Below are 27,051 nucleotides of genomic sequence, written 5' to 3'. Positions count from 1 at the left end.
ACGACATGTGATGAGCAAATGAATACGTCGATCGTGTAACAGGCCAGCATCCCAATATACCAATGATACCCAGCGGAAAGCTGTTACGTCCGCTAAACGTCTGCCTAACATTGCAACTTTCGTAATGAGTTCCTGTGGGACAAATTTACAAATCCATTCGTTTGGACAACGTACCGATGGTAAGCGATCTTTTTTTATACACCCGAAGGCATCACGATCATCCCCACGGGGGATGCTCTCGATCGGGTACGATCCGTCATCGGACACCGAAACAGCTTCGGATCAACTAACCGGGCATCATGCGCCACGAGAGGTATCAACCGGCTCAACCGGTCTAGAAATGCGTGTGTGGAACAACCCAACCAGAACCAAGCGTACCATGCGCATCCACAACATGCGGGTGGATGAAAGGCGCGCATGCGCTAACATTAATTAACGTTGACCCCTCAGCTTGAATGCGCATGGGAATGGAACTACAACCCAGTGGCGTGTGGTGGCAATTTCACGGTTCAATGAGCACGCGAGATGAACGCGAACAGTGAACCATGACGCAGCAGGAGGATTCCATACGATCTTGGCTTCATGCTCAGCATAATTTCTTCTAGTCTTCGAGCATAACAACAACAACAACGTTGATTAGGAGTGCGCCTTTCTTTCCATGCGGGCTTGCACTGTTTCGTTATGCGTACGGACATACACATACACGCTTTCGTTTATTTCTTTTCCCATTCTTTCTATACAGTTCCATCACCATCGGTATATAAGATGCTTTATGTTGCGGTGCGAGGGAACTTTCGTGTGTTGGGTTCGCTGCCGTAAGCTGTAAAAAGGTGCTGATGCTGCTGCTCTCGTGTTTGCTGCCTGCTGTTTGCTCTGCGATCCCAGTGCTAGATCGCATCCATAAGACGATCAAGCACTAACCCCGCACATAATGATGATGATCGAGACTCAGACTCGATCGGATAGATCGAAACCATACCCAACGAACTTCGGCCAGCTATACAGAAACCCAGCTAGGGAAACAGAAACACTTCACGATCGTACTCGGCGAGACATTTGGTCGAGTAAAACGTTTTGTCGCAAGAATCTTTGTAACGACCCTCTGGAAGAGAAGGAAAAGAAAGATTCTTTGTAATGGAATGGAAGACAAATAAGTTAAGGCGTTATGCGAACCATACTTACGCGCATCGCGACATGCATGGACCGCTTCCTTTGCTTTTTCCTTCATGTCCGGTGGAAGCATGGCGTCTAGCTGGGCCAACGTTTTCTGTATATTGATTTCACCTTTTTTATTCATCTAGAGAAAAAGGTTGTGCATCATGGGATGTGTCTTGGAACATTTACATTAAAAAAAAAACATACCGTTCCTGCCATCTGTGCGATACACGTTGTGTAGCATTTTAATTCGCGATCCTCCGCAAATATACCATTACGCAGGTTATCCAACATTTCTGAAACGAGAATAATGAGAAAATAATAATATTACACATTTGGAATGTCAACTTTCCACAGCCATTACCTACCGGTGGAAACTTTGAACTTGGGAGCACATGCCGAACGCATCATATCCATCGAATTGATCAACTGTTTGCGGGTCATCTATGTTTAAGACAAAAAGAAATTATTTAGATGATCAATATTAATAACTTCTTTCGTACTTACCGCACCATCCACTATCGGGATATGACTCCAGAAGAAAACTGTAAAACCAATTAAATTCCATACCCACCAACAGCTTGATCTTTTCATAACCATGGCTAAGCCGAACAACGGTTACCGATTCCGAACATTCTCAGCTCCAAAGCGTTACTAATCAAACTGTTTGAACTGTCTGAAAGAGAACAGCCTAAAGCTGCGATTTTTCTAGTAACAATCTAACTTATATTTAATTTTGTAGATTCACCTGGCGGTAAAGAGGAAAAGAAAGACCGCAATTAAACGATAATTAAACGTTGCAACTGTCAACATTCTGCAGTTGACGAAAAGATAGTTAGCAATTAGCACGTCAATTCTTGCTGAACTGGCCACATTAGCAAATATGGCGATTGTTTGTAAATATCATTTCCTTCCGCATTTAATAATTGGATTAATAAATAAAATCAGCATAATTACAGAGAAGCTCAAAACTGTTGGAAAAAATTAATTAAAAAATTAACTGTCTGGGTTATAGTTAGATCGTTTGTTGGCAAGACTTCATAAGAGCTGCATACAATAAAAATGGTTTATCACAAATTTATCTTTTCTATTTCTTATTGATTCGCTTTATCCTATAATAAAGTTTTTTTTTCTTTGTATGTTTGATGTTTTTTTTTTGAGTAAATCAATCTTTTAATCGCCAGACAACAAATGATTCGTTTCAATGTTGACTTTTAGGTCAGAAGAATTTAGAAAACAGGAAAGATAACAATTCACAATAACCTTTATGGCTCACCTGCTATCACACGATCGGCCGCAGTGAACAGAACATGATAATGCGAGATCACAAACTTGATTTTACGATCGTGCCCAATCGTAACAATTAAAATAAATTATTGAAAAAGTTCTTGAACATTCTCTACAGAGAGAGTATTTCGCTATTGGTATTTGGAATCCATAGTGTGTTTCTAGTTCTAGGAGTACACGCAGGGGCTAATAAATATATGTTTCCTAATAAATATTATGTGTCTATTTCATTAACTAATAACTTAGAAATAAATGTAGCTTTAGCAGCTTGTCGTCTGTGGTACAGCGATTGTAGTCCAAGCAAGAAGCAGCGATCTTGATGGCAGATTTAATATTGCATTCCTGGTAAATCGACGTTGGATGGCCTTAATCTTATTGGCCCAAAATGCAGTTTAAGGCGTTCAGGAATTGAGCTCAAGAATGAAACAAACCAACGAAGAATAAACAGCTCTTTAGCACATCGGGTCACTAAAGTCTTTGTCATTCCTTGTAAGGAATCGTAACTTGCGATTGGCCTTGTCTATAAATCGTGGCCATGAAAGTTAAGTTTATGGTCAAGTAAGGTTCCAAAATCCCGAATGATCTTACTACTAGCTAGCTGACTGGTCTATGGAATATTTGTACTTTGTTGGATTAATTCTACGGCCGAAGTTAAGGATTAGTACATCTATCAACTCACTATATCGTCGACGTACATAAGCATTGATTGACCGGGAATGGGAATGCTTTGCAAGGTAGGTCATTGATAAATAAAATAAATAACAAACGGTCCAAGGTTGCCACCCTGAGGTACCCCGGATGAGTTACCAAAAGTTTCTGAAAACGAGTTATCGATTTTAACACTTCCTTACGTTCCGGTTACGTGGGAATGATAACCCTAAAATACAGCTGAACAAAACCACAACACGTGAATGTTCTTACTTCGTACCCACTCCGTACACAATAAGCAAACCGTTCGACAACTGAACAGCTACAAGGGTTCCCAACGATGTTTCCGCGCCATGCGAAGCGCATCGAATCAGCAAACGGCGTTCCGCCCGCGTTGCCTTTGCAACACGCTGCGTGCCTAGTCTGGTGACTTCACTAACTTCGATACCCAACAACAAAAAGAAAACATTCGCAACAAACGCACACCGCACACCAAAATGTGCCGCTGTAAAGAGCCGCTTGCTGTTTGTGTGGTGTTCGTCGCCAGAACTGTTCAGCGGTCGAAATCGGTGAGAGCTGAATCACATTTTTCAAACCAAATCAACAAATTTTACCAGGGTCGCAGACTTCGCAGAAAGTGCCGCTGTGCATTGGAAGCGTTTACTGCTGGTGCTAGATGTATCGTCGAACGGTGGAACGAACGGTTTACGATGAAAAACCTTAACCCAGACCACACACCGGTTGTCGGAACAAAATAATTTGTTCGATTGAAAATTTCTTACGAAAAATTTCAACAAACGCACCAGAAGCGCAGAGCCATCGCAGGCAGTGTTGTCATACGGGTGGTAGCAGCGTTCCAACCACGCGCGCGCACGCTTTCATACCAACACACGTAAGCGCAACGTGGTGCAAGGCGAGCAGGCAACCGTTACCATGGCAACCGTGAACGATGCTTCGCGCGCGTCTTCATACACCCACTCCCACGTGCCGGACGACGCTTTCCGTGCAGATGGCCGTGGCCGGCACGCGCATCACGCGTCCCATCGCTAAAGGGTTACCGGTTGGCCGCGTGCTGTCACTTGTGTCTACAACGCGGACGGCACGGTGCAAAATTTCTACCAGGATCGCAGCACACACAGCGGAAAGTACGGTGTGCAGCGTGCGGTTAGCCATTTCGAACTTCGAAACCCTGCACGGGGGAAGCATCCGTTCCAGTGGTGAGAAACCACGTTCGAAAAAATGATTATTTTAAATACGTTTTTCTGTTGAAATTGCGTGAATGCTCAATTGTACCCATATATTTCCTTTATCAGTATAGCATCAATGCATGCGTTATTTGTTGCAAAGTCTATCAAAATCTTTAACAAATAGGTACGTAAACATTAGAATTCAAATAATTTTTTATACAAACCAAAATCAATCATATTTGCCGAAATATTATTCAAAATAACGGCTGCATTCAAATACGGTTTTCCGTTACAAAAAAAGGACATCGTAAGACCCGAGCAAATGAATTTTCATACGGTCTAAATTAAATAACATTTTTTTTAAATCCAACCCATTAATAATCTATTAATGGGGATTTAATGAAGAATGTCACAGACAATGGAATTTTTCTACGTGAAAAAAAAAATTACGCGAAATATCATCACCATAATGTAAGCATTGCTAGTTAGGAACAAACATTTAATTTACAGTAGAAAAAAAAAATAAAATAAAATAAAAAAAGTGTGAAGAAACTTTCTATGAGATAGAATATTAAATTACCTGTAAGCTGCAATGTCTAAGATAAATGGATCTACTGATTCTAGTAAACAGATTGTTCGGATACATTGGTCCATACAAACGAAGCACCTTCATCAAGGAGAAAAACTCTCTTACCAAAAGTGAACTTCCAGTTTTGTTCGACAATCTGGTGGTAATAGTTTCTCGATGATGTGGTGCGGTTCATTTGTAGTAATCAATTAATAATTGAACTGGCTATAAACATACTTTTTCACATTTGCATTTATAATCGTCTTCTTCCTTTAGGTTTCTTCCTTATCCTAAGCATATTTATAGAAACTCAACATTTGTTTTGTTTTCCTCTTGTTGTTGTTTCCTGTTGTTCAACTTCATTATGAGGCTGTGCTTGGCCCGTCTAAAATGTTGATTTCATGCTCCCATATACATATTATACGCTTGTGTCTCGAATAATGTGTGTTTGTGTGTGTGTGTTTTTTTTTGTATGTGAGGACGGCGGGGTGTGTATGTGTATATTTTTTGTGTTTTTCGTACGCATTTTGTTTTGTTTCTTATTGAAGGCCGAAGCGCATTGTTCCTACGCAAACACCTAAACCCCTAAAACCCTCCCTCCTAGCCTAGTGTTTCGAAAGATGTGTTTTGATATCATTTTTTTGTTTTCGGGAAAGCGATAAGTTATACAAGAGTACGAAGGATATAATATATGCTTCTTTTATCAAATAACTCGTTAGCGTAATTTGGTTGCTTTTGTTATAAAAAGTGTTTCTTCTTCGGGCCTAAAAAATGTCGCTTGGTACCACTGTTCCTTTCACGCGGATTTTCGAAAGCATATGCTGGTAAAAAAGTATTGTTTTGTACAAAATATGTGCCAACAAATAGAATCCAAACCAATGTGCACTATCACACTTTGTGAAGATTTGTTTTTGTTTTTTTTATATTGATGTTATTGCAACGATCAAAAAAGTATACAAACTCCTTCTTATGTGATTGAATTGAAATTGATATTCGCTTTGGAAGAAACGAAAAAAAGCAATTTTATGACAAAGAAAAAGAACGACAAAGAGACATCTATCCAAGATATTGGAGCTATTTAACATTACCACAAGCAACCTTAGCGGTGTGCATGCGTAACTCGCATGTAAAGAGAGGACATAATCGTATTAAGACGAACGCATTAGTGGTGGTGGTGGTGCGAGTTTACCTTTATCACTTGCAGGATTCAGGATGCATGACGAAAAAAAAAACGTTTACACAAATAGCAACGAGATCAAATCAAATTATAACGTAACAACAGCATCGACAATTCTATTACGCGTTATCACTAGCATAAGACTACCTTCGCTAACATCGGCATTACACCACCGATACATTAAACGAAACGTGTAATTGTAAGCGAAAAATTGTATGCGTTTTCTTCACCCGTGCCCGTTAAGCCCGTACGATTCCTTCTGAACCGTAGAGTACGATCATTTTACAATCGTACATATAATATGCTTTTCTATAGAGAAAGAGGAAAACAAACACTCCTCTAATCCAGTTCTATCACACGAATAAAAAAAAACGAGGAGAAATGAAACTGTTATCCATTATTATTGTTCTTTCATCTCCTTCTGCAGATGGGGATGTAATGTCGGTTTCGTTTTGCTTCGTACTTAACTTCTCTCGCCCGTGCGCACTACATCTAATCTTACATATTGGTTTTGTACTCTAGTGTTTAGTTTTACCTCCGCTGCACCTTATATCCTAATCACCGATCCGAAGCACTTCACCGATTCGTTTTGCACCGATTTTAGTAACTTCCGGAACCGAACCGCCACTTGGAGGGCTGTTTATCATCGAGGCAAGAACTTAATTACAGTTATGTAAGGATCTTAGCATACTTGTACAATAGTTTCCACGTTCGCTTGCGCGTGTTACTAACATTATGGGTTAAAGGGTGTGTTTTTATCCTTTTTGTTTCTTCTCTCCCTCATCTGCTCCTGCTTTGTATTTGTAAACTGTTTTAAAGCGATTATAATAATGGGCATACTAACACACTTGTGTTTCGCTCGCGTCAAACTAGGGCACAACCCGCACAATGGTGCATTTGTTGTTGTTTTGTGTATAAACCCCGTTCCTATAAGAATTACGAACCTACAGACATCCTAATCATACGTTTGTTAGGCTTACGAGACGAAGAGGAAATTTAAGAATAATGTGATGTTTTCCTGCGTGATGGCTTTTTTTTCGTTTTGTTTGTTTGACTATATGCGACCGCCTTTTGAAATCTTCTAGTGTGTGCGCAAAACTGTTAAATCCTTTACTGTAAAATGAAAAAAAAACAACAACAAATTCTTCCCTGCTTTATATGCGCACTTGACACGAGTTAAAAGCTTTATTTATGCAACTATTTCTTGCTAACGGGCAGCGTACGACAAAGATGGATTCCCTACGAGTACACATATACAATTACCGTATGCCTAATCTATCATTCGTTCTTATCGTAGAAGGTTCCAGAGCACAGATTCTTTATGATTTCCACCTCATTTAGCGGTTGCGGACATTTAAACCCAACTGTATGTGTCCGCATTATTATGCATTGATGGAGCATTCAATATCAAAAGCATTTCGCGCTTTGCGGCTCTACTACAAAAGTACGATTAAATACACGTAGAACATTCACAAGGAGAAAGGGGTTTGGACGCCTGAGTACAACCATTACTCAATTCTATGTAACGATTCGTTTGTAGTAAAGAAGGAAAAAAAACAGTATATAATTATAATAAAACTAGCAACGAATTTAAAATCTTTCTCGCTCTTATTACACACTCCACACGCCTTTTAAAACTTACATATAATAAAGTGTAGAAACAGATTAAAATTTCCCACAGTAGTAATATGGGAACGGATAAACAAAACGTTGACCTAACACAAAAGATACTCAATAATCCGACAGGGAAACCTTTCGTATTTATGTTGTTGCTTTTCAGAAACTAAAAGTCAAACATCATTTAAATAACACAGCTGCATTCTTAGCAAAGGTTTGCTGTGAAAGTGAGGATATATGTATGTAATATGTGTTACTGTATTTTTATACAACTGCAAAATTTACCTTATGTACCACAGCCTTACAAATTTTGTGTGTTATGTGTGGATGTGTCTAGGCTCTAAAACTATACCTATTATCGTCCATAGATCGTAGTATTTCTCGCACGCCTATGTGTAATTTATTAGTATACGGTACTATCAAGAACAACGAAACAAAAACACCAGGTGCAATACAACTCCGCTGATTGAAAGCTATTGGAAGTGACTTATGTGCTTAATTGCTTTCTGTCTAAACAATATGGCCATAGTTTGCAAAGTTGTCTGCTTTTGTTATATTGTTTCATCGTTTAAATTACTTGTCCACACTTATAAAACGCTTCCTACAGCCTCCAGATGGCATCTATCATCGTATCCGGCTCGTATGGTCGTGTATTCATGTTGTCCACCATGTTGAGAAAGTTTGCCATATCCCTTTTATTAAAAGAGCATATCAAACCCGATTCTACTCATTAGGGCGGTAGGGTCAGAATAAAAGGAACTTAAATCTCAATTGATTATTGTAAAGAATACCAATTATGGAATTTAATTTGCAAACAAAAAAATTAAGGGTTTTTTTCCTAATCCCAGCATCGGGAAAAGCAAACTGCACTACACTATTACTGGATTGTGACGAAACAAAAAAAAAAGGAATCCGACCATATTGGATGTTAATACCGAATGTATCTGCTTAAATTATAATGCTTGTAGCAAACCTATTTTTTCCACACACACACACACATACACACATACATACACGCATACACACATACATGCTTTGCTATCACCGTTGCATCTTCAATCTATTCTAATTATGTACTGCTTCAGTTAAACTATACACACATTTACATACAATTTTATACATATTACACATTTGTTCTGTATTGCTAAGGTAGTACATATACTTTTTACAACATTTCTCTCCCCCTTCGGTGTAATCGAAATGTCGCCATTTCAATCGATCTTCGACTAAGGTGTTGTACAAGCAGCATTCCTTATGCATTGCAACTCATCACGATGCAAAAGATCGGAGGAACATGCGCGTGTTGCTTTATTTTGCAACAGCAACGAAAACGACAAACGCCCAAGTAGGTAGCTTTGGCTTCAAGGAAACCTTTACGAGGAACTAAGCTAATAGTTCGAATGGAAAATATTTCTCTATACATTCCTGGTAGATACTACACTAATCGGTTTTGCTGCTGTTTCGTGCAAATGCGTGTACCGGTCTGTGGTGATAAGTAAATGGTGTGCATATTCGTGCCCCTTATATTTAAATATGCCAACAATAAGTGGCATGTTTTGCTAACGCTGTGCAGTGTAAGGGTGGATAGGAATTGAGTGTTAAGGAAATGTGCGGGTGCGCTCTCAAAGATGCGTCGATTCACCTGGAAAATAGGAAATGTAAAGGAATTGGTTTTCAAATCAATCAACATAAACGAACACGCATAACGTGCGTGCGGACGTGTCTGCCTGTACAGAAGGTGTACCATACACGTGCTTATGAAGGTAAGAACAGAAAGAAAATAATAAAATATAAAACAAATCAAAATCAAACAACCAACCATACAAACAAACAGATTACGAAAAACGAAACAAACAAAAAAAAGGAGACGAAATAGAACAAGGGAAAAAGTTAAAACGGACGGCACGAATAAGGAAAGGGAATAAAACAAAGAAAGAAAAGGAAAAGTATGATAGCAAAAAGCAAATTTCAAGGATACTTGGTATTTGTGCAGTCATCACCACAACAACGGTATGTTGTATTGGAAATGGAATCGCATCCATTTCCATGCTTTGTTAATTTACGTATCGTTATTTGTTAGTTTCATTAGTGCTACCTTGTTCCCAGTGTTATTTTTGGCGCTAAACTTTGCTTTGCTGCACAAACGGGGTTTGGTCTAATGTTGTTTTGCATAGTAATTAGACGATCCTTTCACACCTTTCTATCGACATAATTGGAAATAAATCCTACTTGTGCCACCCCATACATTAAGACGCGTGCGTTGTCATTATGCTACGCTCAGCGCTTTTCTTCTCTTGGACGGTTTGAGAATTAGATGCTCCATCGTGGTGTACCTATTACGCATACGGAAACATGCGGAACATTACAGAATTTCTAACTATACAGTCGAACATCGCACAGGAATTTCTTACTGTTCACAATCGTAGAAGGTTTTTTATCGCTTATATCTAGTTATGGGAGCTTTATTGTGCAAGCGCTCAATTGCATGTCGGTAAACATTTTGGAATTTGAACCATTTTTCTAACTGATTCCAATGTTCGACTGTAGATATTGAAATCCCATAATGGATTCGCTTAGGACACACATTGTATATAAGATTAGTTTGTCTGTTTTTTCCACTCTACACTTCAACCATGTTGGATTGTACCGCAGGCGTTTGATTGGTACGGTTCATAGAATCTTCCACACTCGCGCCCTTCACCGGCGGAGATTGAGCCGTTCCGGATGAGCCGGAGGATGACGTTCCAGAACCAGAGGTGCAACCATTATTCTCGATCCCGGTAGGTGAACCATCTGATGGTGTACTACTGCCTGCATCATACGAATTTCCCGAGCAACGATTAGATGTTGACGATTGTCGTGGTGATGGACACTGTCCTCGTTGCGACTGTCCGTGATTCAGTTGATGCTGTTCTTCCGAACTGCCGGACTGGTTTGAAGACAGGAGATTTACAATTTCCGGCTCTGACAGTAGACGATATCGTATGAGACTCTCAGGTGACTCTGCTACATGATGTGTAACCATATCAGTTTATGTTGTGGGATCGTTTTTCGCCACAAGGCACAGCAAAAAAAAACCAAACGGATTGCAGCCAAATATACGTGTAACAATGGTCACAAGACGCGTGCGAAATGTAATACGGATCAATTAATATTGTTAGTAGTCACAAAATAGCGATGATTGCAGTGTTAGTAAATGGCGGATTGAGTTAACGCCCGTTATTGACGATGGTTGTAAGTTGAAGCGATGTATAGGAACGAAGATGTCGCAGAATCGTTAATAAACCCAGCATCCAGAAGGAAAATTTTGTAAGATATACAAGCAGCATGTAAGAAAAAAAAGATAACACAATCGTTAGTACATATTCAAATACTATACTACGTAGTAAGTATGAGTAAGGTGTAAGCAACAGTAGGCATTCAACAGTACAATATTTGGGGACAAAAAGGAACAAGAGGTTCTATGTGTGAGGATAGGAAAATGGATTTAAAGTTCTGTTACTTAGACAACTAGCGAAACAATGTGCATGTGTAATAGTTTGAATGTATATTACAAAACGTAGTGTTTAACAGAATTTTCTGGTGGATTTCGCAACATTTAAGCTTAAAATGAACATTATATCAGTTAATATTGCATATCACGAAACATTTGTTTAATCAAATGTTATTTAGCATTTGACAAACTAATACATAAGTAAAATAATCCTTAATCTAAATCCTTCTTTGACTTATTATCAATTAATCACGGCCGAAAGACGTCGCGTTAAAATTAAACAACATAGATTAATAGATGCCATATGTAACTGGTCTCTATAAAGTATTAAATCAACTGTGTTGATTTATGGTACCACTGGCACATATGCATCGAAACAGAACAAGCAAAACATAACCATATTGCACACGTCTGATACGCCGTAATCAACTGCTTCCAGTACAAATCTTTTTCTACCAAATACGTATGCATAAACATGCTGTTCCATCCGAATTCCATTGGGTTTTTGTTAGCGAAACGAAATGGAACAATGCATCAAAGAAGACACGAACTTCGACTTAATCGATGCTTTATTCGAATGTGGGATTTGCATATCATGCCTCAAGGGTGCTGGATTATATTCTAAATGCTGTTAACGATGCAGCCAGCTTAGATTACGCACTTAGTCAAATATTAATTCCAGGTTGATAACCTATCGTACTGGGAAGCTTTTTCAAATCAGTTGTACAACATATACTCTAGCACAACGAAAAAGACAGATTGATTCGATTGAAACAGGTCCCGCCCTTTCATAACCTTCTACCATTCGACCATACAATAGTATCATTCGACACTAATAACTGTAGCCATCGCGTTTGCTCCACTACTTGTCTAACTTAAACTCTCTTATTGATTTTAGTTCGCCCTATCGCGACCACCATCTGATGTTTTCTCAGTGCTTCCACGACCACTGTCTGGAGGACAAGAAGGTAAGCGATCGTTAGACGAACCGCGTCGGAACCCAAATGGGAAAACCTCATCGAGAACATTGTTTTGCAGCATCTTCTCCGACGATGATTTTTCCACGATCAGCCGCTCGTCGAACGGTGAGGAAAAAATGTAGAACTGATCCTGATCGCTGTGTGACGGTGGTCGTGTCGGCAAACCGCTATCGTCCGTGTCGGTGCCGGTTTCACCGTAAGCATCACCGACACTCGACAGCAGAATCATTTTCTCCTCGTCCAACGATGAAGTTTCCACCATCAAACGCTGTTCCCCGAACGCGGATCCCGACGATGATGCCGAGGCGACGCTCGATGATGGAACGATGCATGAGGCGGAGGACGAATTCGATGCAACACCGCGCGGTTGGTGTTTGAGCAGGGGCAGATCCATATTGGCAGAGGTAATCCTGGGCACCCAACGTAATGGATGCCGTTGCTGCTCGTTTCGTTGCCCGTCGTTGTGTCGCTCTGTCCTAAACGAGGTGCAGGCTACCATTTCCGACCTGTCGGTAGAACTGGCGGATGGAGTTCGGACATTGGAGGTCATCTTCCCGAACGTCTTGTTGAATCGATTAAACAAGGAGCCTAGTATCCCTGGGCTTTTAACTGGAGGAATCTCTGCCTTTTTACCTGGGGAGTGGTAGCGGTAGTGGTAGGGCATAGGTAAGTTGAAAGTTTATACTGATACGGATCACAAACAGCTGTCGCTACCATTAAACGCCGATTGCTTTGGATCGTTTCCTTTTTGTTCCTTTGCTTGATCCTGTTCTGCTGGAAAGGTCTTTTACATTTTCAGAAATATGTAGAAGGGTAATTGGAATATTTGACAGGACATTAGGGGGGGGGATGTACTAGGACTGCACCGCTCACGATGCAAATTCTCTTTCTTAACCAAATAGCAATGGGAAGCGTTCGTTACGACCTACACCTCAATCAGATTTCTTGATTATTGGTTATTGACCGTTCGATTTTCGTAGTTTGTGTATGTTACCAAATGTCCAAGGCATAATAATGATACATTGCAAATTTTGAGAATCTATAGGCGAAGCTTAGCAAGAGAACTTCCATTGCTCAATTTTTGCAGTGTTAGGGAATATGTTTTAGTTTAGACTAACAGTAACAGTATTTGTACAATCATAGATATATAGTCGCCAAATAAATTAAAATCAATCATGCTGGATATTACATCAATTTTTTTCCTCTAATTTCTTCCACCAAACATTTCCATCCACCAAACATTTACTTTTTATCACAAAAACCAATATTCAGACAAACATTCACACGTTCTTTAGAAAAGACTGCGGACACAATATGGAGTGTTATCCAATGTGGTGTAGTAACAACACTTCGTGCCACATCAAGCGTGCAAATAGTAAATAAAATAAATGTGTCTAATGCTTCATATTTATGTAGGATATTTCTAATGGTCCTAGTTCCCAATTTTCCTCTTTACATATATTTGTGCAATTCATGTGCCGGGCAATCTTTAGTAGGAGCCATGTAGTGCTTGATGATAAAATTAAACCGATGATGTTTAATGATTAGTGATGTTTGTGTTTTGGAAGGGATGTTTGATGATATTATGCTAAATAAGTCGAGGTACGTCACGTCAGTACATGTGTATGTGTGTGTGTGTGGTGTTTTTTGTTGTGTCTGATATTAGCTGTTAGTTAATGTGCTTTGCACTATTCCGAAAACTTGAGATACATTTATAATAATATCGTTACATGGTGCACAAGTGAAACACTAAATATGTAAGCAGCATTAACACCTAGCTCGTCATAGTTAAATGTTACAATAATAGTTTAGTTTTAAGAATTGGGCGCATTCGTGAGAATATACAAATAGACACAAAAACCGTGTTCCTAACCGACCTGACAATACATAAACTATGCGTGAAGTCGTGATAAGGTTGTTAGCTGTCTGCATCATGCACGTGAGCAGTAAAAAGAAGTGTATGAGGTTGTACTATACATGAAATATATCCTTAGCCCCTGTGTTTCTACAAGCCATATGCCAATGGATTTCAATGGTTTGATGTACCCTGGATGGTTTAGCCGCAGTGATTTATACATTTTAATAAAGGCAATTTGTAGTAGGTGCAATGTACACCAAATTTATGAGCATTGGTAAATTTCTCAAATCTTTTCACAATTATTTAATGAAAAATGTTGAGAACGAAAACGTAAAGGCAAATGCATGTTGCTATTCAAGGTTGGTTAAATTTAAAAGTTAACGAACATATTTGTGGGAGCGCGTTCTTTGCCATTTAAACAACAACGAAACTGCAAGAACACGTCTGCCTTTCCGATTTCTTCTCATATTCTTGGAATGTACAGTGCTACAAAGTAAATTAACACCGGGCAATATTTGTAACGTTTGAAGGATTGTTTCTCTTTAATCCATCGATCGTAATATTTGTAGAATCAATTGAGGGGAGCATAAACGTTCTAAAGATTCACGGTAGACTAAAAGATAACAGAAAATATATTAACCTAAACATGACAGCTAAACAAAACAGAACTGGAAGTCCAGTTCATAGTGATTGGACGATAGCACGATAGTATCAACAAAATAGATCCTTTTATAATCGTGTTAAACGCAGAAGGGAACCGTTGCTACCGACATGTATATTCTCACGATATAACTATATTTGCTTACAACAGTTACGTTGCATATCTGGTCGTCATTGTACCACTCGCGATGTTTAAAAAATATCCAACTACCATTTATTATTCACGACACTATCTAACACCTACGTAATCTATGTGATCTGGCTATCATTTTCGCTTCGTCAGATGTTTTAGAGCTATATCGGTATTGATTCATTTCAACAATCTAACTTTAAAAAAACAATGTTTCATACTAAATCAGTAAATCTATGACATCTATACACTGACCATATCTAAAATTAAGAAACAAATCGTAACACATACAACATTAACATGCTTTCTAGCTTTCCTTCTCTTAAGTAATCGCTTTACATCGCTACTTGAAATGAGAAATACTATCGACTCGTTCTATCTGTTTCTATTTTTTAACTATGTTTTATCTATGATCTTCTTTTGCTAGTTCCCCCATCCAGCAATCTTTAAATCACAGCAATGCTTGCCAATTGAAATGTATTGATTTTATGCTAGATGTTTCGATTACGCCTCCCTAACCACATAATAAATTGTTTATCTTATCGACACGTGACAAAGTTGATCGTCAACCGGTAGATAGTTAACAGGTTAGCTTTATCAAACTTTGATAAGAAATTAAAAGATTTGCTTCTATAATGAAAGTATCGTCCGATGGTTATTTATTCCAAATTGGATACCAACGATTAAATGTCTGACTTTCGTATGTTTGTTTTGTCGCTTTCATGTATGTATGTTATGTTGTGTGCATGTGTACGTGTGTGTTAGTGTATGTTTGAAGTAAATATGGTAAAGGGTGTGCTAAACGGGAAAATCTAATGGGAAAACAAAGGGGAAGGGATCGACAACATACATCAGTGCCCCAAGCCCGACCGATGACCAGACCGATGATCATCACCAAGTTGGCGATCGGACTGCGATCGATTGAGTGTTGGTAACGATCCATTAGCGGAGGACACATTGGCGCTAGTGGAGGTGGTACTGGCAGCGAAAGACGTGAAACTAGCGTCCTGATTATTTCCGATGCCCGATTCGAGTGTTTGTACTGCCACAGGAGCGCTCAAGGTTCGTTCGATCGATCGAACAGCAGAAGTGGTACTGCTGGTAACGCCAGCGATGTTTGATGACGAGGACGAAGAAGACGATGCCGGCTGGGTTCGATGTTTTGGTATCGGTATCTTCATGGCGGCACGTAGCTCTGACCTTAGCTCGCGAAATGAGAATGGAGCGCAACGGTTACTGCGTGACAGGACCGGACTTCCACCCGCTTCAAGTATTGGATAAGACAAACTTTGTACCGCTGTCAGGGCAGAGCAAGAGGACGAAGAACGACGAATGGTGTTCGTGGCAATGGTTGCGGCAGCAGTAGAACATTCAAAGGAACCTTCACCGTCCTGTTTTTTGCATTCATTTGAAACCGTTGGATCGCCTCCCTTACGCCCACCGCTAACCGAGGTAACAATGTGTTGTAATAATTTGTTGCAAAAACTATGTCCTCCGCCACCTGAAAGCAGCGCCCCACCGGCAGTACCACCACTATCACGTTCTGCAGTCGATAGATTCTCCGACGGTTCTATCAGCGCGTCACATTTCTCAATGATCTCGAATGAGCTCTCGATTGAACCGTGCACAGTATCGACAGGAGATGCCGGTGCCGGACTGATGTTAAAACCAATCTTGACGTTTGATGCTCTCGGTTTCACTACGCTGCAGTCCGTGTCGGACACGGTAATCGCTGCTGGAGATGGCGATGCCGGTGATGGAGGAAGCGGTGGAGGCGTCGGTGGACCCGGTTGCTGTAGAACTTCTTCGATGGTGGACGGGCGACGAGCGAGTGCCAACTCCAAACGCATCATATGACCCGGACTTTTTCCGGGCGATTCATAGCTCAACTGATTATCACAGAGAAATGAGTAATAGTCGGTGGGAAGATTACAACAAGCGATCTCTTTCATGTCTACAGCAATATCACTTGGTAGTTTAGCACCGCCGCTGCTCGCAATGTCCGGAATTGGCATCTTTAAAGTTGTCGGTGAGCTTTTTGGGATAGTGACGTTGGAGGTGCTCGTGGTATCTTTTGTTATTTCAAGAATGCAACCAGTCCCCGCTCCGATGGTGGTTGTACGAAGTTGAACACTCTTCGCTAGTGTCTCTTTTAGGTTAGGATCGCTACGCATATTCCGTAGCCAACGAAATTTTAGCTTCGTTCTTTTGCTGCCACCTCCACTGCCATCATTACCGGTGGTCGAACCTAATCCCATACCCTTTGCCGAACCGTTACCCACCGAAATACCCGATAGATTGCTGGCACAGGACCCGTACAGTGTGTTCCCACCGATACCGCTATTGCTACCGGTGGCATGTTTCAGTTTCAACGACCGTTTCTTCCTGCGTCTCATTGCTATACCAAATCTTCGGAACGGAGATGAAGACGAAAGTTTGCTTTTGCCGCTACCACCTCCACTGTTGCCCTTGTCCGTGAGATCCTCTATCGATGAAACGTTAAACACTTCACTACGGTCACCCATGGAGGCGGAACGATCGACCGAACCAATATTAACATAACCTGACATACCCGATCTCGGTCCGTGCGTTTCCATCTGTCGGGTTGCACCGGGCAGCAATGTACGAGATTCTCGTACTAAACGATCAGCGTCGTTTCCAACACTGGCGTATCCGAACTGTAGCGCACTAGCTTCGTACAACATTACTGCTAACGACGATGAATCGGAAGCCGAACCAGAGCGGAATGGCGCATTATCGTTGGTTGCAGAATGCAGACGCTGTTCGTTTGGGATCGGATGGATCCTGCTAATTTGGTTAAGAGTTTGGTTGGTGATGGTAATGGTATTATCGCTACTACAGGGCTCGTGCTCGGCGAGCCGATCATAACTACTTTTGCTACTTTTACTGATGAGGCCACAACTACTACGTGTGAGGAGGTAGTTTTCGTTGTCGCTTATGCAACGACGAACGGAAGAGGAGGGAAGGGAAATACAGGTTTTGCTGCTGGCTACCATTACGTCTGTTGCTGCCATTGCTACCATCGTTGCTGTTGGTCGCGCGGGTGGTATTGGTGGAGATTGAACAACGGGGCTACTACTACTGGTTTGGTTGGATTTGGTAATGGGTGTTGTTTTACTGGGGATTGTTGTAGCTGTATTGATCGAGGTAATCGTAGCTGTTGTTGTATTCGCGGTTGTTGCTGATGTAGTAGCTGTTGTTCTTGATTTGCGCATGGTTTCCGATACTACTGTTTGACACTCACCGGATTCCCAATCTTCATCGGTACCCTCTGAAGAGCCTCCGGAATGGTTCAGCTGACGCTGCTGTTGCTGCTGTTGCTGCTGTTGCTGAAGCAGTTGCTGCTGTTGTTGGAGCAGTTGCTGCTGCTGCTGAAGCTGTTGCTGTTGTGTTTGCCTATCGACATCTGGAATATTAATCCCAATGTTGCAATAAATGCCGCTATTCTGCTGGTTGTTGCCAAGTGAAGCGCGATTGTTGTTGACGGATCGATGATGCAACTGGGAATCGTTGTAGTTGGAACTAGGAATCATCGATTGACTGCGATGTGGCGGATCTCTCAAGGCAATATAATGCCTTTGTTGCAGCTGTTGCTGGTCTTGCGATACCGTTTGTTGTTGGTAATGTAGCAAGTGATGGTTGTTTTGTGCAGCGTTCTTTTGATTACTATCGACTATGGGTTGCGTTGGCGGCCTAGCGTCTAAGTTATCGGAACTCTTCCCACGTGGATTCAGAAAAACTTGCACCTGAAGCGAAAAAATCGTGCGAGACGCGATAAGTTGATGTGCCTTTGTCAATCGTTTTCATTTATTCAAATGCATCATTACGTACCTGTTCCGGGCACTTTTTGGCGTTTCCTTTATGCGCATCATCAATCTCTTTTTTATCCAGAGTCAGAACTAACCGACCCTGCGAATCATCTAGTAAATAGTAAATGGTTAAATAACAAAAGCCTTTATAACAAATACCGCTTGCAGCTTTACAATCCCAATGTACATCTTTCACTATTTTCAATTACTTCGTGTCAAAAGCTACTTATACTCACATATACCAGCGAGCTCAACGAAAAATGTATTGAACCAAAAGTGCCATCCTTTGTCGAGTTTGTTGCCACGGAACTCAATCTTCACATCACCGGCTAGTGGCATACAGCAATCAAGCTCCACCGATATGTACTCATCCATGCGATGGAACTTCACCAGCGGAAGTGGTTCCTTCATATCCTTCTGCTGAATGGATCCAACTTTCAGTGGTAAGTCAGCGGGAAAGATGCGCAGTTCGAGAATCTGTAAGAAATTCAAAAGTAAAATTTTGTACCGACACGAAAATCACGTGTTGATTCTTCACTTACATATAGTGAAACTTTCCGATAGGTTAGATTGTTGCGCAACAAATGTTCGTAATACTCCACGTATCGGCGTTGCGAAGGAATGGTTACTCCTTTTTTGTCCTTTGTGCGTTTCTCTGCGTAGTACGTCAGTGCCTCGTTGGCTGTCTGGAAAGCATTGTTGTAAAGCATGTAGCAGCAGATCATCGTTCCTGTGCGCGAAATGAGAATATTTCAGTTTAACATTTGTTCTTAACATTAGAAATAAGATTAGCAACTCCCCAATTAATTTTAAAGTAATTGTACCATTAATATGAACCATTTTTATCGAATGATGATGATATTATTTCCTCAGCTCATCGGTGAACTCAATTGTATAGTTGACTACGACGAGGTATTGGGAATTTGAACACAACATTTTCATTCTAGGTACAAAACATCCTAAGCTGGCGCGTGTTTAAAGCCGTAATGCAAACATCGATATAGAATTAAAACAATCGGTGACCATCCAACATTGGTTGCCCTACTGTGAAGGTGCGGTTCAAACGTGACACTGACACATCATGATCATGATCTGCCATGGCAAGGGAATAAATCCAATTCATTCACATGGGCATCTTATCGATTTCATACCCTGCGCTGGGAACTTCAACATATGTTTGCCTATCATGAAGTATATTTTATCCACACAAGATCGATAAATGGGAACAGACACGACATTATAATCGAAAAGAAAAAAAATCAGCATACAGACAAGTGTCTGTAGAACTTTTATATATTTAGTACTTAATTTAGTAACTGTAGTAAAATTTTGAGGAGTAGTGAGAAAAAAAAAAGTTATCGCTGTTTAATGATTATAACATCATGGAAATCTTACCCGTACGACCTTTGCCAGCCTTGCAATGGATTGCCACGACGTGAGATCTATCAGCATTCAGGAAAGTGTACACATCTTTGCAGAACTTGTCGATAAGCTCGATGTCTGGTGGGTTGTGATCTTTGAATGGATATTCGGCGTGGTACTGTAATATCAAACAAATCCATGTTTTTATTAAATATTATTTTCTGTACAAATGGTAATACGGACATTTATTATTTATAAGAAAAGAAATCAAAAAAGCACTAAACGATGAAAATATGAGTTACAACATCTGGGTTGATAATGACAACTAATAAATCGTTTATCTGTAAATTATATTACACCGACGAGTTGATCGTTTTAACGCTATTAATGACAGCGATCAATCATACGAAGATCAAATAATGGAATGGAATATTTTATGAATATTATATTTTTTTATTTTTTCATATACAGTGTCGGACAACACAATAGGATCAATTCTCATTTTAATTTTCAAGCTGTTAAAATGTCTGCATAATATTGTTAGAATCATTTATGTTGCAGCGTTTTCGGCTGTTTTTTGAGTAAGGATGAATAAACAAGCTTAAAACATTGCTTTTGTTGACGGTTGGGCGTATTCTTTTGCCGGACACTGTAAAATATCGTAGCAATGATGTCTAAACACAATCTTTTGCTATGCATTGCATTTGCCTAATAGTCGTGGCCCTAGAGAGGTTCTAGGCAAGGCAGTTTAACCTTCAACCAACCAAACACACCCCTGAAGGGCCTGACAATCAGCTGTGAGTCCCGAGGAGTTGCAATATTACCACACCCCCGCACATTTATATTAAGCGCATGGATGACGGAGAACGACCGGACGACTGTGGCAGATTGGAAGAACATCATGTTATAATCACATCAGCGCAAAGGCGACGGCAGCAGCAAGGGAGCAATCAACTGTACCCCCAGTCGCTTACGCTTGCGAGATATCAAACGCAGAGGGTTGCGTACAGGAAAGACTCGAGGATGTATGTGCATCTTGCTTTATTGCATCAATCCAACCCAGTGCACACATGCTTCGAATAGGCATCCTCGCTAACTGATCATTTTAAGTGCTTAGAGCGGGAATAGAAAGAAGGAACTGGTGTAGTAAAACGAACAATTCGACAATGTCAGAAGATGGCGCGCGCTACACAGTGCGAAAGATAAACTGCCTGACGCTGTTCGTTCACGGTTGCAGTATTACTTTCTGCTACGTTTTTTTTTTCTCTCTCCCAGCTCCACCTGCAATCACGCTGCAAAAGAGATCGTGCAAATTTGCATGTTTAAGCACATTGTGGTCGCTTGCATAATCGCGTCAAACACTGCATTTTAACTCAGGGAAGTACCGAGGCGCGCGCCTTTGTGTATGGGAAGTTGACATGTTGAATGCGGTGGTGAAGAATGAGCTTGAGAAGGAATGATTTGATTAGTGCGCGTGTTTCCTTTTTTGGGGTAGCAAATTGTTTAACGTTGATCATTATGAATATGTAAACGATTTACATCTTTTTGAAGAGACTAATGTTCTATTATTATTTAAACAATATTTACAATAAATAACAGTATCAATGTCACGATCTGACGGCAAAATTAAAAAGTGTGATCTGACGAAAAAATGAAACACTGTAATGAAAACGCATATTGCTTCGTGTATCATTTTTATCCATCGATTCGACTTTTTTTAAATTTCCTAAATATTAAATAATTTACGTATAATATTATTATGTTACGCACTGTATTATTCAATTCTTAATTTAATATTTTAGCTATCCTTACATCAGTTGCACACAATTGAAATATGCGTTAGGCAGCTGCTGTTCCGTCCCAGACAGACAGTGAATCTATTTTTGAGTTTTTCAAAATTTATACTATCCGTTTAGTAATTATAATATTTTCACGACATTAAACGAAAAAGGTTACTATCAATATACAACTTATAACAGGAAGCACATAATGACATCAGTGTTTTGTCTGCTGTTATTCCAGGAAACTAGATTGATTGAGGATTGCCTCATTCCGCTGCACGAACACACTTCGGATGATTGGCTAAAGAATACAGTGTGCGTTACAATAATATTATGTTAAAGAAAGTAACACACCGTTGGATGAAGCTGAGTTCGCAAAACAAGCTTATCATTTGCAACAATCATAAGACAAATATGCCTTTTTAGAGGTTACAAGTACTTCGTTCGTTGCAAATGCAATTATATTAAAAAAAAACACACACAAACAAACATATAAACAATACAATATATTCAAAACAAGCAAAAGAAATATAACAAACAATATCTACTGAAAAAAAATTCATTTTATTTATTCGTTTTTTTTCCTCTCAAAATAGCCAACAAGTTAGCAATGTTCAAGTCACCGTCACATCGTTCCTCCGATCGATATTCTAAAATAAAATATTAATTGTTTGCCGTTCGATAACTGTCTGGAAAATTTCTCAGGTGCCAGAGGTGAAAGGTTCGAATATTTTTCGCACCCATCCAACCATCCTGACGGGGAGATGTGGTATATGGACTGATACACATCTTTCGATTTCCAACAACCTACGCGTCGCTAAGGGGACAGTCTGTCTCGTGTCCTAAGCTCCATTTATGCGCCATTATTGATGAGATGTGTTGGAACTCGAAAAAAAAATCAGCCATCAGACACAAGCACACAGGAGTGTCAGGGAAAACTGGCGGCACTTTGATGCTAAGGGCCTAGCAACAGTGCATACAAGGACCGCGCACGACCTGTTCCCTCAATACGGTGTCTCATACTGCCGTGAGAGACATTCCGGGAAGTGTGATAAGGAAAACCTATTCAATCCTTCAATTAAAACTGGATGGTGAGCACATTCGCAGAATCACGACAATTTTCACCCGCCGCTGTGCCTTGGCAACAGCTATGATAAACGAAAATGACGACCGGCGTCGTTGAGACACTGGTGTGCGCGACGATTTCCATCGATTAGCGCTACGTTTAGCGAACAATCATCACAGCGAAACGAGCAGCGAAACGATCCCCAGACACAATCACGATGTGTACTGTGCACACTCGGCCACTTCACTTCAACCCGCAGAAGGGAACAATGCCCTTGCAACCGGTTGCTGCACATCCCCCTCCAATCACTGACAACGATCGCGAGGAGCAAAGATCGCCATCATCAGACCATCATCATAAGCATCACCTACCCAGCTGCTCTCCCAGACAGTGGGTGGCGGCGACGACCCGAGCGAATAATGTGCAACGATGAAGCGATCGTTATCGAAGGGAACGCGAAAAGGGGTAAGGTATTGGAAAAGGGGGACGGTAATAGAATGGATGATGTATGCCTTTCACAAACGTCTGCTTCTCTTCGCATAGAAATGTGCAAATTATTTGATTGTTAAATCATCGTTATCGCGATAATTGATTGAAACCTATAGGTAGCCTCCTGCTGTGGTTGATGTTTTTACTCGGAAGGGGGCTAAAGGAGGCAGGTGAGCAAAATGCAGTTGCAATAGCTAAATTGCATCTGGCAACATTTCACACATTTACAGCTCTATCAAGCTCTACAGAGCTCGTCCGTTGAAGGGTGAACCATCAGAGGGGAGAATTATTCGCTTTTATCATTTTTGTTGTTGCTATTCTTTGACATACGGTCTCCGTTTTTATTATACCGTCATTTCCGAGTTTGCCCTCAAGGTGTCCATCATTCGTTGCGACCGTGGGAGGTTTTCGACCTGCCGCGAGACCTGAGAGTGGGGCCGATCGTTTAATTATACATGTAACGTATCAGAATGTACTGCTCTTTAACTGATATTAAAACGATCAAAACGTGTCGTTGCATGCAACGATCTTTACTTATTCAAGAGTTGTTAAAAAAAACTCGTCTATTTTGGACGGAAAGTAAGCCGGCAGGGTTATTGGCAGCGATATTGCTTTTTACAAGAATGTACCGGTAAAAAAAATTCTTAGAGACCCCGATCCGTTACGTACCACAAACTATCTAGCTTTTCTAGTGCAGGATAAGTCTATCAACGTCAGAAATTTGTGCATGCCTTCTTTCACACTTCAACAAATGTTAGTTGTGCCAAGAAGAAGAAAACTACAATAAAATGGATCTAGATATTCGAATAACCTAGTGATATTCACTGTCAAAACATCAGGATGATTTCAAAAAAAGGGATGAAATATTAAAATTTAAACCTCAATGTATGCTTTTACTTTTGCAACATGGAGGCAACTGAGCGAGAAGACAACTTTTTTTTTTCTTTTTGGATTTCCCATTCCAGTATTTTTCAGTATTGGATTTTGACGAACTGCTTGACAGCAGTAATAAGTAATCTGCTCGATAGCAGAAAGTAGAAAACTGCTCGACAACAGCACGAGTTATAATCCCCTGACAGGCGGGCGTAAACCAAGCACATAAGGAATTCGTCCTAATGCACCTCGAACCAACATGAGGAATACAACGCTCTCTTACATTCTGAACTCTGATTAAGTCGTCACTTTAAAATTCATCCGAAGACCATGTGCTACAAGTTCTCGCGTTCGAAGAATTGCCCCAAAGGATCATAAGTCAACATAGAACGAACATTGTTTCCTTTTTGCATCTTGGGCAGTTGTAATGTTCTATGTCTTCCAAAACAAAATTGAACAATCAAATGATGAAACAGAACTATTTTTAAAGTTCAGAGACAAGTTAACGAAATAACTGATCGAGGTAAAAAAAACTAGTGATAACACGCAGAAGTGCTACAATATGTACTAATTACGACATCTACTATTAAAAGGACAGGAACTTATCTATAGCCAATCAATATGACAATACAAAGAATAATGTATCACCAGATATAGTTATAATTGATATAACTGATTTCAGGAAGAAATCAAACAAAACAATAACAAATGCTTACCGGAAACAGTTTCGGGTCGTACGTACGCTCGGAGCAAAGGTTGTACACCTTGTACTTGTTCTCGTGCTTCTCCGTGAGGAACTTGAGCACGTCCTCACGATTATTGCGGTAGATGGCCTCCATGTTTTCTGCCGGGTAGCCCATGGCGATGATATTCGGCTTAATGTCTGAAAAGAAAATGAAAACCCAATGGTTAAATTGAAATTTTTAACGACGAAAGCAAAAATACTCTTCAATGATCATAGCTGCAAGAAACGAAAACACATGTAGAAATTTAAACGCCTCTTTCAAATCCGACATACACACAGAGTGTAACACGTTGTTCGTATTTAATTTGTATACTAATTGAGTAGCGAACAGGTAGCATCATGCGTATGCTGTTTTACGCCCTACAGATTTCACATTCTGGCACAGTAACATTGTGGCAATGTGCAGCAATCAACAAATCTGTTCTATCCTTGCATTCTGCACACGCAGACCAATGTTGTAGCCCCTTATACCTGGTGATACTATTCTTGATGGTAGGGAAAAACAGCAGACAGCCCAGATCACAGAGACCACCCATGCGCTCGAGCATGTATGATAATGAAACAATAATCACATACCATCGAGCACTTTGCTTCTTTTCCGGCTTTGGCCATTGAAAACTGCAGTGTGTAACAGGAAAAGAAGAACAGCACATCCAGCTGCACGTAGATGCACTACATTTTAATTGTATTCCGGGCTTAGCCACATCCAACCCGCTTCGATGGACCAAGAATTTTGCTTGCGGTTGACTTTTACCTTTGGTACAGTTTTATTTTTATCCATTCTTTATTCCTCCCATGCAGAAATGCATAATACAGGTAGCAACAAACGGTGAAGATATAATTTGCATACCTAATTGCCACTGATTAGCACATAAATACATCAACACACACACACACACATAGGCACACGCGAAAGGTGAGGTGAATTATGGAGTGCAGTATTCAGGTTTGAATTTTGAAAGCTGGGAAATGAATAAACACCAGCAGCGGAAAGTGTTACGAGAAACGGCGATGGTTGCACTCCTGAATCATCCACAGCACAGCTGGTTAACCTGGTGAACGGGTGTGTCTCATCATCATGTTCACTCCACACCGGGGGATGGCTCATGCCACCTTTGTTCGCTAATGTTCGAATAGAACGCAACCGTGTTACAAAAAAAAACACGACGTAGGTGCGCAATTGTGTGAGTGCCACTTGATTTACGATCATGATGCACTTGACGGCTGAATGTTCCCTGCACCACTACGGACCGCGTGTGTGTTGACTTTCCTTTTGATTCTCATTTGCAATCGCTTATCCACCAACGTATCTTGTACACGAATAAATTAACACAAAGATACATAGTTAATAAAACCTTTTTTTTGGAAATATATTAGTGTTTTGCCTTTACCCCCTCAAACACACAAATGCAGCTTGGAAAGGAAAACACACAGAAACACTTGTATGTGCTTACACTGCGGAAATTGAAAAAAAAAAATCACACAATAGTGACAATTACATTGGGAAAAACTAACATTAGGAACACTTAATGCGTACTCTGGTTTTACTTTAACACGTTGACTGCCACATCACCCATTTGGTGGGTGATACAAACACTTCGCAGGGGGATTAATACTCAAAACTATAAAGTGTTTCGGAGTCATATCTAAAGGCGGCTTAGCAAAGCAGATTTCTTCCACAAAAGCAAATGGTTTTTGTTGACCGATAAATTCACTTCATGCAGTTTAATCCACGAGTTAAATGGTTGGTGAAAACTCTGTACAAAGGAATTTTACAAAGGAATAAAATTTAAGATTCATTACAACTATCTACTACAATATTATCAACTGTTTTGCTCAATAGTGATGTATTTTTTGCCTTGTTTTTAGTTGAATTAACAGCAACAATCTAATAAAATTCTACATACAGTAGGGAATTCACATACACTTGGACTCTTTAATATGTCACTTTGGAAATCTCGGCAGGTTATAAGCCACGGAGCTATGATGGTTGAAGATTTCTTCAGAAATTATTATTTATTTATTAGCATAGGGACGGCCAGGCCGTATATCTTATTTCTTCAGAAATTAAAACTTCAAAAATTCACGAAAGATTTTAAGTGATCAGAAATTTAGATTCCCGGTTTTTCCCGGTTTTCTCCCGGT

At 40.2% G+C, this 27,051-nt stretch overlaps 2 protein-coding genes across 11 annotated transcripts in view; both read right to left on the bottom strand.

Moving 5' to 3' along the window:
* Positions 1-499: 499 nt before the first annotated feature.
* LOC125765382 (general odorant-binding protein lush-like) lies at positions 500-1,898 on the bottom strand. Its single transcript, XM_049430416.1, has 5 exons — positions 1,663-1,898; positions 1,524-1,599; positions 1,363-1,451; positions 1,183-1,297; positions 500-1,102 (listed from the first exon to the last, which is right to left on the bottom strand). Exons 1-5 carry the CDS (start codon positions 1,753-1,755, stop codon positions 1,014-1,016), a joined length of 462 nt encoding a protein of 153 aa, XP_049286373.1. The 5' UTR covers positions 1,756-1,898; the 3' UTR covers positions 500-1,013.
* A 3,181-nt stretch (positions 1,899-5,079) lies between these two features.
* Positions 5,080-27,051, bottom strand: part of LOC125762427 (phosphatidylinositol 3,4,5-trisphosphate 3-phosphatase and dual-specificity protein phosphatase PTEN-like) — a 42,597-nt gene continuing 20,625 nt past the window's right edge. For 6 of the 10 annotated variants that reach the window (XM_049424498.1, XM_049424499.1, XM_049424503.1 and 3 more), the window contains 6 exons: positions 24,878-25,044; positions 19,986-20,130; positions 19,133-19,320; positions 18,827-19,067; positions 18,613-18,701; positions 14,485-18,527 (listed from right to left, as the gene is read on the bottom strand). In XM_049424498.1, the coding sequence (XP_049280455.1) occupies positions 15,612-18,527; positions 18,613-18,701; positions 18,827-19,067; positions 19,133-19,320; positions 19,986-20,130; positions 24,878-25,044 (3,746 nt within the window). In that variant the 3' untranslated portion in view covers positions 14,485-15,611. Of the gene's footprint in view, positions 12,746-14,484; positions 18,528-18,612; positions 18,702-18,826; positions 19,068-19,132; positions 19,321-19,985; positions 20,131-24,877; positions 25,045-27,051 lie in introns of those variants that run through there. The other 4 variants (XM_049424505.1, XM_049424506.1, XM_049424507.1 and 1 more) reach the window with 4 other exon arrangements.

Source organism: Anopheles funestus, chromosome 2RL, assembly GCF_943734845.2.
Source record: "Anopheles funestus chromosome 2RL, idAnoFuneDA-416_04, whole genome shotgun sequence".
NCBI lineage: Eukaryota > Metazoa > Arthropoda > Insecta > Diptera > Culicidae > Anopheles > Anopheles funestus.
This window is presented reverse-complemented; position numbering and strand designations above follow the sequence as displayed.